The 13,322-nt window shown below is 40.3% G+C and overlaps 1 protein-coding gene across 13 annotated transcripts in view; it reads left to right on the top strand.

Moving 5' to 3' along the window:
- The window catches only part of fam53b (family with sequence similarity 53 member B), a 123,306-nt gene that overhangs the window by 21,978 nt on the left and 88,006 nt on the right, over positions 1 to 13,322 (top strand). For all 13 annotated transcript variants that reach the window (XM_048551190.2, XM_048551189.2, XM_059653077.1 and 10 more), the window contains one exon: positions 2,216 to 2,410. In XM_048551190.2, coding sequence (XP_048407147.1) covers positions 2,333 to 2,410 — 78 coding nt within the window. In that variant the 5' untranslated portion in view covers positions 2,216 to 2,332. The remainder of the gene's footprint in view (positions 1 to 2,215; positions 2,411 to 13,322) is intronic.

Raw genomic sequence — 13,322 nt, 5'->3', positions numbered from 1 at the left:
ACAACAGGAGCAGATATGAGTTGAACCTTGGCCTCCTAGCTTAGAGGTTTGGACTTTCCAACTGTGCCACAAGACCACCAAATAATAGTCTGAGCATTTTCCCATCAACCTGAACAGAGATGTTTACACATTTCAGCAGTAGGTGGGACTGGACCCCAGCTTTCCTGGTTGAGAGGTGGGGATGCTACCTCTGTGCCAGAAGAGACGTCAATACGCTGGATTTTTTAAAAAAAATCATTCAAGGGATGAGGGCGTTGCTGGCTAGGCTGCGTTTATTGCCCAGCGAGCTGTTAAGAGTCAGCCACATTGTCGTGGGTCTGGAGTGACGTGCAGTCTAGGTAAGGATGGCAGTTTCCTTCCCTAAGGGACATTAGTGAGCCAGATGGGCTTTTTCAACAATTGACAATGGATTATGGTCATCATTAGCTTCCTAATTCCAGATATTTATGGATTTCAAATTCCACCATCTGCTGCAGTGGGATTTGAACCCAAGTCCCCAGAATGTTATCAAGGTATCTGGATTAACAGTCCAGTGATAATACCACTAGGCCATTGCCTCCCCTATGTGCTATGAAAATTGGTACAAGGTGAGAGAGATGTTCAATGCAGCTGGATCACAGTTGAGAGGCATTTGAGCAGAATGGCCTGTTAACTATGCCAAAGCTTGGGAAGGATAAGGAGGAAAAGTTTATCTTTGCTGTCAAATAGGATGTCATTCATAACTTTGATAAGAGATGTTTGAATACTACGATATATAGAAATCTGACTGGAGGGATTCAAATATGCTGGGAAAGGTGGGTACAGATTTGTGGGCAACAACACATTAAGGGTTTGGAGAAGAAAGAGATGTTAGAGGTGGACACTGGAGCCTTTTGCTTGAGGAGTGGGTGATGGCTGCCTGAATTTAAGAGAAAGGAATAATACTTGGCGGTAGTTATCATTCTTAACACTGTCAGCTAACATGGGAAAAAGGAAGTTGAGTGATCAACATTGGGAATAGGAACAACAGAGCAAGGAGGTTTGTCTCATAGACAAGATGAGTTCTTAGATTGGAAAGAAACAATAGAAAAATGCAAATTCAGAGCTAGAGCAGGGAAAATTTAAAGTTTGGCCTAGTGAGAAGGGGAAGTAGTAGAGGTAACTGGTGAAATGTTTTTTTCTGAGCAAAGAAATCTATGACCTGCTCACATTTCCTGTTGGCCGAGTGGGTCGAGGTGACAGAGGAAAAGAGTTTAAGAATATGGGTAGTAGTGCTTCAATTTAACCACTTAACTGAACTCATTAACCTCAGTTAAGTAGGGAAAAAGAACATTTTAGCTAATTACATAACGGAGTTGCCATATTTTGTTCTATTGTAGGTTAAATATCTGCACAAAAGATGCCAAACCTCTTGCATAAGCAAAGTATTCAGTCTGCACAACATCGAGGGCCGAAGGGCCTGTACTGTGCTGTTATGTTCTATGCTGTATACTTCCTCAAGAAAATCTAGCTACAGATCTGTTAAAGAATATTAAACCATTATGAAATGTTGTGTGCATGTAAAACAATCTACTCTCATGTTAGTTTACTGGAAGAGAAATTGGATGCAAGATATGATCTTTATTCTGCGTAATCCTTTTGGAACTTTTGCCCCTGCAGTCACATACAAAGCAGTCACATGAAATACAATGTATTGCAAATTTTTAATGCCAATATTTTCCATTGTTTCTATTTAGCAGCTAGTCTTGATTTTTCTTTCCATTCAACATTATTTGGCACAACATATTAATCATTTACAATGCCATGGAATTGAGTGTTGTATCTGGTTCACACTTGTGAATCTCCACATGTTGATTTCAAGAGTTAGGCAGAGACTGGGAACACTGTGCGAGTAACTCCTCTCCAGACTCCCCAGAGCACAAGTCAGGAGTGTGATGGAATGCTCCCCTACTTGCCTGGACGGGTGCAGTTCCAATAACTCTCAAGAAACAAGTGTGACACAACCCAGACCAAAGCAGGCCACTTGATTGGCACCATATCCTCAAGCATCCACTTCCTCCACCACCAAAGTTCAGAAGTAGCAGTGGGTACTATCTACAGGCTCTCGGCAGAAATTCACCAAAGATTCTTAGACAATATTCAGTAGATAACTTAATTTTTTGAGTTCTTGATTTATTGAACACTAAACTAATCTGCCCCTCTTTGTTTTTATTTCCTCCTTTGTGGTATTGGATAGTAATGAAGACAGTGATATTCTCGCAGCTAGTTTTCGTGCGGACCTAAAATGGAAGATGCAGCCTAAAATGATACTGACTGACTATTGTCCCCAATGTAGTGGATCCAAAGAGTTACCATGGTGACTCTTTTAACCAAAGGTCTGGAAAACAAGAACTTGGGTTATGGTACATGCAACACCTTCAGCTCTGAACTGGTAAGCTTGTTAATTAAGCAAATTATGTGGATTTTTTAAAAAAAGGAAACGCTTGCTTTGTGCTTGCAATATAAATCTTTCAGAGGTTAACTTCTATAGGTAGGTAAAATTGTGTAATTTTGCAACTTCATTTCAATTCTGTGGACTCCTCATAAGTTCTTTCTCCGGCTTTCCTTACATCGCGTCTCTTTGAATATGTACATTTTAATTCCAATCTGTTATTTTTCTTCTGGACAATGTTAATTTGATTTCATTGAATTGGCTGCAGTTTTGTTTTAAGAGTCTTATTCAACAATGATATTGAAGATTATTCTTGTAATCAAAAGAGAAGCCATGTATTAAATACAGTTGCTGCCCTGTTTCTTGGAACAGCTTCTGAAATAAAATGTTTATAAAAGTTGATTCAAACTAAGTTTCTAATTTGTAGATCGTTGTATATGAGGAAACACTACCATAGTTTAAGCAAAGCATCACAAAGGTTTCATGTGTGCTTTCTGGGGAATATGGTATTCCTTTTGAACTCGCAGATGAACGTATAACAATGGCAGAAATGTTGTTCAGAGCTGAAGCTCCGTCTGCAGCAGCAGAAAATACTTAATGTTGACAATTTTGCCAGTCATTTCTGAGAGTTGGTCAACATGCGTTTTCCCACAAAATCTGTATGTTTATCCAATCTCCAAATGGTAAGTCTGTGTGCTTATCCTCCCTGGTCCTGTGGGTATTCCACTGTACATTCTAAGCTGTGTTCTTCAGTTACAGCTGAATAGATAAACAGAGTTCATTATTATCCCATAGGGATATTGCAATGATAATTCTGAGTATGAATATTTCCAAAATCCACTTTATGTATTGGCTTTCTAAGAATAAGTCTCAAAGACTGAAGAAGACAAACCAGATTGTTTCAATAAATTTCCAATATTACAGCAATTCAACTTAAATTGAGGTGGGAGGATATACTTCACTCAACAACTGCAAATGGCATTTCCCTGCAGCCATAGGATATCAATGGAGAAGCCTTATTTTTAAAAAGAAAGAAAAAGAGTCTTGTTATGGGCAAACTGAGATAACAAGGTGTAGAGCTGGATGAACACAGCAGGCCAAGCAGCATCAGAGGAGCGTTTCAGGCCTAGTCCCTTTGTCAGAAATGGGAGATAGTTATGGGCAGACAGGATAATTGTAATTTGTTATTCTCCTCATCTTCTGCCTAAGCAGAGTGGTTTAATTTCAAATAGACTGTTTTAGCTATCACAAATCCCATTTGTAAAGTAATTTCTTAAAAACAAATTTGGTCCTTCAGAAAACACTCCGTTTTAAACCGAGTATTATTCATACATTCATCAAACCCTGTGAAGCCATCATGACTTCCTAGATATGCAAAAATGCACAAAGGAAAAACACCAGTAAGAAGAGTTTCATATCTAACAATATTACCAAGAAGTGTAGCTATTTATTCATATTGATTTGAGTCTAGTGAATGCCCCTTCCTTTTATGACTTAAGATTTTGAGTGTCCAGAGGAATAATGGCAGTAGTTACATCATTACCTGAACAATGGTGATAGAATAGCAAGATGATCTTGATTTAAGGGATTTGGCCCACTTTGCAGGTGAATACAGGACCTTTTGTGACTAGGTTACAATGAATTATGGACTAGAGATAGGCTTATCTATAAGTCAGAGTGCTGCCTACTATTTTTGTTCTGAAGTTAAAAGCGGACTAAGACTTGAGGCAGAGATAGTAGGAACTGTAGATGCTGGAGAATCTGAGACAACAAGGTTGTGGGGCTGGATGAACACAGCAGGCCAAGCAACATCAGAGGAGCAGGAAGGCTGATGTTTCTGGCCTAGACCCTTCAGAAATGTTCATCCAGCTCTACACCTTGTTGTCTGAGACTTGAGGCAGACTTCTTGCTTGCCTGGACTCTGACTGTGGTATTATCAGCACATTAGACTCTTAAAGTAAGACAAGGGTTCAGAAATGTAGCAACTTAAAATTATTCCAAAGACTAGAAGAGTTTTGGTCATGTTACTGTGCCACTAAAGAGTCCATTTTAACTTTATAACAAGTCCCTATCTCTCTAGTCAAGGATCTGTTGTTCATCTCAGGAGAAAGATGTGGCCATGAGCACCTTCACAACTTTAATGACATTTCAGTGTCTCTCTTATGTTAGCAGTTCAGGTTTAAAGATGGAAAGTCTGTACCTTCATTGTTTTGCTGTCTTTGCAATGTTTGTGCAGTTGTAGATGTGAAATTCCATACAGGCAATGGCTTGGCTTTGTCTACTTGGAAGTTTTTAGAACTGTAGCCTACTCTTGAATCATGATCTGTAGCAACCATTTTACTCAATGAAAATCCAGTTTCAAATGTTTGCAGGTAAAGAACACCTTTGTACTTGTCAAAACTTTAGTATAAGTTTACTCTTTAATTATAGTCTCCCAGTTTCTGAAAAAAGGTTATACATGACAAAACAAATCGAGTGAGTAATTTATCTTTAAGTAGGCATATTTAGAAATTAAATTTCATAATATTAATGGAGAAAAGCTTAACTCATGTCTAACATTCCTTTCCTCAGTGTTTAACCAATTGTGAGTTTGGCATGGTCGAGCATAAGTTAGAATTTACCTGTATATCATTGGAAAAAAAAGGTACATGATGTTGAAGGGGAATTTAAGGGGAAAACCAATTTTGAAATAGCATGAGGGGAGTGCTGATTGGATAGCATGTGGTTTTCTCTTTTTGTAGAGAAATTACCATGGAGAATTAATGATGACTAACAGTTTACATTTAAATAGAGTTTGGTAGTTAAACCAGAGATAATGGGAACTGCAGATGCTGGAGAATTCCAAGATAATAAAATGTGAGGTTGGATGAACACAGCAGGCCAAGCAGCATCTCAGGAGCACAAAAGCTGACGTTTCGGGCCTAGACCCTTCATCAGAGAGGGGGATGGGGAGAGGGAACTGGAATAAATAGGGAGAGAGGGGGAGGCGGACCGAAGATGGAGAGAAAAGAAGATAGGTGGAGAGAGTATAGGTGGGGAGGTAGGGAGGGGATAGGTCAGTCCAGGGAAGACGGACAGGTCAAGGAGGTGGGATGAGGTTAGTAGGTAGATGGGGGTGCGGCTTGGGGTGGGAGGAAGGGATGGGTGAGAGGAAGAACCGGTTAGGGAGGCAGAGACAGGTTGGACTGGTTTTGGGATGCAGTGGGTGGGGGGCAAGAGCTGGGCTGGTTGTGTGGTGCAGTGGGGGGAGGGGACGAACTGGGCTGGTTTAGGGATGCAGTAGGGGAAGGGGAGATTTTGAAACTGGTGAAGTCCACATTGATACCATTAGGCTGCAGTGTTCCCAGGCGGAATATGAGTTGCTGTTCCTGCAACCTTCGGGTCGCATCATTGTGGCACTGCAGGAGGCCCATGACGGACATGTCATCTAGAGAATGGGAGGGGGAGTGGAAATGGTTTGCGACTGGGAGGTGCAGTTGTTTGTTGTGAACTGAGCGGAAGTGTTCTGCAAAGCGGTCTCCAAGCCTCCGCTTGGTTTCCCCAATGTAGAGGAAGCCACACCGGGTACAGTGGATGCAGTATACCACATTGGCAGATGTGCAGGTGAACCTCTGCTTAATGTGGAATGTCATCTTGGGGCCTGGGATAGGGGTGAGGGAGGAGGTGTCGGGGCAAGTGTAGCATTTCCTGCGGTTGCAGGGGAAGGTGCTGGGTGTGGTGGGGTTGGAGGGCAGTGTGGAGCGAACAAGGGAGTCACGGAGAGAGTGGTCTCTCCGGAAAGCAGACAGGGGTGGGGATGGAAAAATATCTTGGGTGGTGGGGTCGGATTGTAAATGGCGGAAGTGTCGGAGGATGATGCGTTGGTAGTTAAACCAGGCAGGTTAACTCTGGTTCAGGCATTTCCCTGAGAATTGAATCAACAAATAGCTGTCAACTATTTTGTTGAGTGTAAACAGGTGCAGTGCATGTACATGGTCTTTGAGCCTGAAAAGAACAGGGCGCTTGTATTAACATACGTAGCCTCCAATATCCACAAGAGCACCACAATCTGTTCACAACTGTTGGGTAACTGGAGGTAGACATGGCACTTTTCAGGACCATGAGTCCAAGGACCATAGGGCCTTATAAGTTAAAATGAGCAGCCAAAGCAGAGAAGTCCCAGAAACTGACTTGTGGTGGAGTTTTGTGGGATTTGGGAATGCTGGTATCAAGGTTTAAAGGAGTAGTCAATGCAGAGTGGTGCCAGAAACTGACTAACAGTGTTGGAGCTGTGTGGGACCCTGGAGTAGCACCAGTGAGGTTAGAAGAAACAATGAGAATGGAGATGCTGCAGCTATAGATGTGACTCCAGGACGGTCTGTTGCTTCCCAGATACTAAGATCAAGGATGTCATGAACAGGAGCGTTCTGAAGGGGGAAGGTAAACTGCTAGATGTCTATATTAGGACTGATAACAAACAAAGAAAGGGAAATGAGGTCCTGCAAGCAGCATTTAGGAAATTAGTTGACAAGTTGAAAAGCGAGATTTCCAAAGGTAGTGATCACCACATTTGGAATCTCCAGTGCCAAGGAGTAGTGAGTATAGGAGTAGAGGCATACAGCAAATAAATGCATGGCTGGAGAAATGGTGCAGGTGGTAGGACTTTAGATTCATGAGATATTGGGACTGTTTCTCGGGTGGACAAATTACACCTGAGCAGAAATGTGACCAAAACTTTCATGGTGAGGTTTGCCAATGTGTTGGGCAGAATTAAATTAGATTGGCAGGGGTATCCAATCCTGCCAAATAGTTCAGAAGTGAGATTAGATGTAAAAATATAACTGAGGGAGTCCGGAAGGTAGAGGATACACCGGGTGGATAAGAAAGTAATGAAGTCAGTAAGGCTAAATGTAATATATTTTAATACATGTAGCCTGAGGAATAAGACAGATAAGCTGAGTGCCTAGCTTTTTCGCCAGTATGTAAAAAGCCAAAGATGGGAGAGGTAGCTCTAGATTGAATATTCGTAAATGAACCTGGCCAATGGGAAGGCATAACTGAAGGGGCAAGTTTTAGAGATAGTGACTGTAATTCAATTAAATTCGGATAGTTATCAGAAAAGATGGTGTGAGGGGAATAAAAATTCTGGACTGGGGAGAGCTCAATTTTAATAAGACAAGATTTGATTTGGCTTAAGTAGACCGATGGCAGCTATTTGCAGGTAAAACTGTCAGCTGTGGGAGGCACTCAAGTAGAAAAGAACAAGAGCATAAGGTAAATGCAGAGGGCTGTTCTGGTGCAGTGGTTGTGTGCCTACCTCTGGGCCAGGAGGCCTGGGTTCAAGTCCCATCTGTTCATGTAGGTATCTCCAGAAGAGCTTGATTATCTTGGGGTGAATATGTTCATATAATGACAAAGGGTAGGACCAACACAGGAAAAAAACTTGTCTGTCAAGGGACATTAAAGGTAAAATTAAGCAAAAAAGCTCTTACGGCAACAGCCAATAGAGTCCCTGGAGAAGCATAAAAAGAGCCGGTGGAACTTAAAGAAATTAGGAAAAATAAGAGATGTATAGTAAATTATTGGCAGATAGAATGAAGAAAATATATGTATAAAGAGAAAGAAAACTGAGAGGAAAAGAATAGTGCACATTAGGGACCACAGAGATCATGTGTATGTGTACCCAGAAGGCATGGGCATAGTCCTCCATGAACACAGTCATCACAATGGAAAAGGATGACACGGGTATAAATATAGGGTGTTGGACAGTGAAATGTTAGAAGAAAATACCACAGAGGAGATACTTGCGGGTTTAGCAGCCTTAAATGTGGGATAAACTTGTAGGCTTGGATGAAATGTATCTCAAGCTGTTGAGGGAGGCAAAAGAAGACGCATTGAGGGCCTTGACAATAACTTTCAAATCCCCTCTGCTCATAGGTGAGACACCATAGGACTGGATGGCTGCTAACATTGTCCAATTACTTAAAAAAGAAGAGAACAGGATAAATTTAGAAATTAGAGGCCAGTCAGTCTAACCTAAGCGGTGGTGAGATTATTATAAAGAATTGAGGGACAGAATGTATTTGTATTTAGAGCAATAGGGATTAATCAGGAATAATCAGCACGGATTTGCTCAGGGAAGATCAGTTTTGACAAACTTGATTTAATTATTTGAGGAGGTAAGCAGTAGTGTTGCTGAGGGTAAGACATTGATATGATCTACATGGACATTAGCAAGATCTTTGATAAGGTCCCTCATTGCAGACTGGTCAAGTAAGTAAGAGCCCTTTGTGACAGGAAGCTTGTTTCCAGTGGTATTCTTCTGTGACTGTTGCTGGGGACCTGGATGTTTGTGGCATACGTTAATTATTTGAACTTTAAATGTAGATGGTGTGATTAAGAAGTTCACAGCTTACATGAAAATTATTAAGTTGGTCAATAATGACGAAGCATAACCATGCAATGCAGTAGAATGTCAATGGGCGAGTTAGGTGAACAAAGTAGTGGCAAGTTAATTCAAGCTAAATAATGGTGAGATCATACACTTGAGGGCTAACGAGGCAAGGGTTTACACCATAAATGATAGGACTCCAGTAAGTATTGAGGATCATAAAGACCTTGGTGTGCATATGCGCAAATGGTAGTAAGATAGATAGATAGATCAGGTAGTTAAGAAGGCATATGGAATACTTGCCTTTGTTAGCTAAGGAGTAGATTTCAAGAGGGAAGGAGGTCATGTTGGAACTGTACAAAACACTAGTTAGGCAACAACTGGAGTACTGAATGCATTTCTGGTCACCAATTTATAGGAAGGATGTGTTTGCATTAGAGAGGGTTCAGAGGAGATTTACTAGGATGCAGTCTGGACTGGAGGATCTGTGCAATGAGCAAAGATTGAACAGGATCATCGAAAGGCATTAGAGGAGACCTAGTAGAGATGTATAAGACTGCATTTCTGTAGGTTCCAGGGCTATGAGCCAAAAATTAGAAAATAGTGATAGTGTAATCAGGCCTTCAGTTGATCTGCATAGACACAATGGACTAAACCTGTGGTATAACATCTGAATCTATATGACCATTGAATTCCTGTTAAATTTAAAAGTGATGTACATCAGTCATAGCAGTTTGCAAGTGTGCAGTGAAGCATCAATCAGGGAAAATCTTCTATTCCTCCTTTGCTTCTATGTATTCCTTAACCAATCTATTTTTAACTTGAGCATTCTTTGGTTCAACAATTATTGATGCTGGAAATGTGAAATAAAAGGGTAAAACACTAGGAAAGTTAAGCAGTTAGGTAGCATCTGTCGAGACAATAAATAGATCAGTTTACATTTTGATTGTTAACACTACTCGAAATGTGAACTCATTCGTTCTTTGTACATATGCTGCAAAAACTCTGAAATTCATTTTTGCCAGACACCAGTCCCTTCCATTCAAAAGAATTTTGCAGACCTTCAAATACTTGCAGCAGAACAAGATATCCCATCTCAAAGTGTGTGAACTCAGCAAGACTGGTGAATTGAGCGATTGGAACTCAAAATGAATTAATAATTTTGCTCAGCAGCTCCAGGAGATTTGACTAGGTCACCCTCATCTAACTCAGACAAGAATAACATTGCTGATGCACTTCTCACATCATGGAAAATCTTTTGATTGTTTGTAACAGAGCAGATTTTCCTCTTCAGTGCCTTGGCGCAAGGCTTGACAAGGTGGAAATATTTATCACAAATTTGGGCACAAGTTGCTCATGATTTTCCATTCATTAAATTGTCAGCTGCCTGTGTCCTAGTTTGCAATGAACATTTCTGCTCTGCCAACTGTTAAGCCTGGACATGGAAGACATGCCCCAGTTAATGAAACGGTATCCACGCTTGGTTTCAGAAGTTATCCGAAAGGATTAAATGGTTTTTCTCATTGCTAAGTTTATTGCGGTTAGACATAATTTAGAAATTACATTTTGTGTTTATAATAAAGAAGAACTTAATTTGTGTCTTTGACATTCATTTGCCCAGCTGTGATGTGTATATGTATCTTTTTAATGTAATTTATTTTGGATATTGGACTTGGAACTAGCAGCAAGTGGGTTTTGGTCTTTGTGTTTGAAAGAGTTTAATGATTAACTTGGCAGCATTTCTGGGGTCATAACTTTGTTTAAAGCTAATGTGAGTGAAAACTTTTTTTGAGCATGGTGAACATTGAGGAGAGTTGTCTCATTTTCTGGTTAAAAGATTTGTGTATTATTTTATATCTGCTGGGGAGACCCTACAGGCTGGCATTTCTTTTTTGTTCACTTCAGAGCTCCTGATTGAAGATAGATGTACAAGACCATTTCTCCCAAAGAAAGTAGTCAGTTTAGAACTGTCATGGCATAGGTTACTTCAGTGTAAGGAGTTTAGCGTGAAAATTGAGGGTTTATTTGAAATTGAGAAAGTCTAAGCTCATTTGTGTGACTAATCAAAGAAGAGGTTACAAAATTAAGTCTGGAAATTGAAAGCAATAGTTAAGTATTTCTATAGCTGTGACAGAGAAGCAGATTCTGTCTGGTGTTTGAGTGCTGTGAAATTTTTGTTTTCAGATAGTAAAAATGCAGTTCCAAGTATGTGGTTCAAACTCTTTCCAATTGTGTATGTGTAAATTGCTTGTTTTATTCTATTTTTTTGTCTTTTCCTTGTATAATTATATGATGTTGAAACAAATTTACAGTTTTGTATGTTTATGTTTTACTGAAAAAGACCACCTTATTAATGTTTTAAAAAGTCTATTTAGCCTGATTTCAGTCAGGGATCTGACTTGTTCAGCAATAACAGTAGTCGGGATGCTAACATAGCACTTAACTGAAGTGCTAAGGTATTAGTTTAAGTTAGCTCTTGTTAAAGTTGCATGCAATTGATGCTGAATCCACTGCTTTTTGTCATTTATTATATAAATGATTTGGATGTGAAGATAGAAAGTGTGGTTAGTAAATTTGCAGATGATGCCACAATTGGTGGCACAGTGGACGGCGAAGAAGGTTGCCTCAGTACAACAAGACCTTGATCAAATGGGCCGAAGGGCCGAAGAGTGGCAGATGGAGTTTAATCGAGATAAATGTGAGGTGCTACATATCGTTAGACCAAATCCGGTCAGGACTTAAACACTCAAGGGTAAGGTCCTGAGGCATGTTACCGAGCAGAGACCTTGGGTTGCAGGTTGACAGGATAATGAAGAAGGCAGTTGGCATGCTTGCCTTTATTGGTCAATGCATTGAGTATAGGAGTTGGGTGATCATGTTGTGGTTGTACAGGACATTGGTTAGGCCATTTTTGGAATACTATGTTCCATTCTGATTTACTTGCTAAAGGAAAGATGTTGTTAAATTTGAGAGGATTCAGAAAATATTTACAAGTATTTTGACAGTGTTGGAGGGTTTGTGCTATAGGGAGAGGCTGAATAGGTTGGGGCTATTTTCCTGTTAGCGTCAGAGGCTAAGGAGTGACTTTATATAGGGGTTTATAAAATCATGAGGGGCATGGATAATGTGAATAGTAAAGGTCTTTTCCCAAGGTAGGGGAGTCCAAATCTCGAGGGTATATGTTTAAGATGAGATGGTAAAGATTTAAAAGAGACCAAGGGACAACTTTTTCATGCAGAGTATGGTGCATGTATGGAATGAACTGCCAGAGGAAGTGGTGGAGGCTGGTACAATTACAACATTTAAAAGGCATTTGGATGGATATATGAATAAGAAGGGTTTAGAGGGATATGGGCCAAATGCTGACAAATGGGGCTAGATTAATTTAGGACATCTGGATGAGTCTGACCGTAAGGTCTGTTTCTATGCTGTACTTCTCTATGACTCTATAAATGTTAACCTTTGGCAAGTTTTTGATAGATTTCACTTTCTCACCTCATTGAAGCAATGACTTCACCCCATCATCCTAAATCAATTCAGACAAGGGAGTGTACAGATGTAAGGAAATGTGCTTCAGATATGGGCTACCTTGTGGTGCCACCTTCTAGATGATGCAACCAGCTAGAATTGTCCTCTGTGGTCAAGCATCTCATTAGATAACCATCACATGACAAGCTTAGGTTGATGCAGCATGTGATGAGTTGGGAAATTTCTAAGAGTTTCAGCTTTTGTACTCCCAGTCGCTGCTGATCTCATGTTAGTGAGCGAATTACCTTTACGACACAATATGTTTACTTTTGAGCTGCTGTTCAGCAATGAAACCAATGTTGACTGATTCAGTAACAGTCCGTGTTATGAATGTGTTTTGTGTGTGTATGAGACATAGAGTCAAGATTCAGAATTTAGATTTTAAATATAAGATCGTAGTCAGCTTAGAGGAATGGAAGGATCTTACCCTGGAAAATATAGGAAGATGGCTGGACTTAAATAAAGGAGGCTTGAAGATCAAGTCAGAAACTTTTGTGACCCAAAAGATCCTTTTAACTTTGAAACAGTCCCCTTCCAGCAAATTTCTGCAGCATGAGGGCAGGAGTGGGATGGAGTTGGGTGTATCACCTCTGTGGGCAGGCCAAAAGTGGCAATGTAGCCGGATAGATCGCTGGGTTGGAATGAGAGAACCCTCTTCATTGGAATGTTGGCCAAGTTTTACTTATGTATAGCAGGCCTTCGGACCCTTACCCTTCATACGTGCATTTTCCCTCATACTCCATCTTCCATCTCTCTTTCTATTTCTCTTTAAAATCGAAGAAAACGTTTGATGTCTGAATTAGACATTTAAAATCAATAACCTTCAAACAATCTAATTTAAAAACATAATGCTATAAAAAGGACGCTTCTTCAAAATGCCCTTCCGAGAAAGAAATGCTGTCAAATGGCCATTCTGTTGTAAATGCCAACACTGTTTTGCTAGTCGCATAAAAGTGGTTTAACCTTTCAGTGTTTCTCAACTTTCAAGCCAAATGTCTGCAGTCCCTGCTGAGA

This window comes from Stegostoma tigrinum, chromosome 20 (genome assembly GCF_030684315.1).
Source record: "Stegostoma tigrinum isolate sSteTig4 chromosome 20, sSteTig4.hap1, whole genome shotgun sequence".
In the NCBI taxonomy this organism is placed as follows: Eukaryota; Metazoa; Chordata; class Chondrichthyes; order Orectolobiformes; family Stegostomatidae; genus Stegostoma; species Stegostoma tigrinum.
This window is presented reverse-complemented; position numbering and strand designations above follow the sequence as displayed.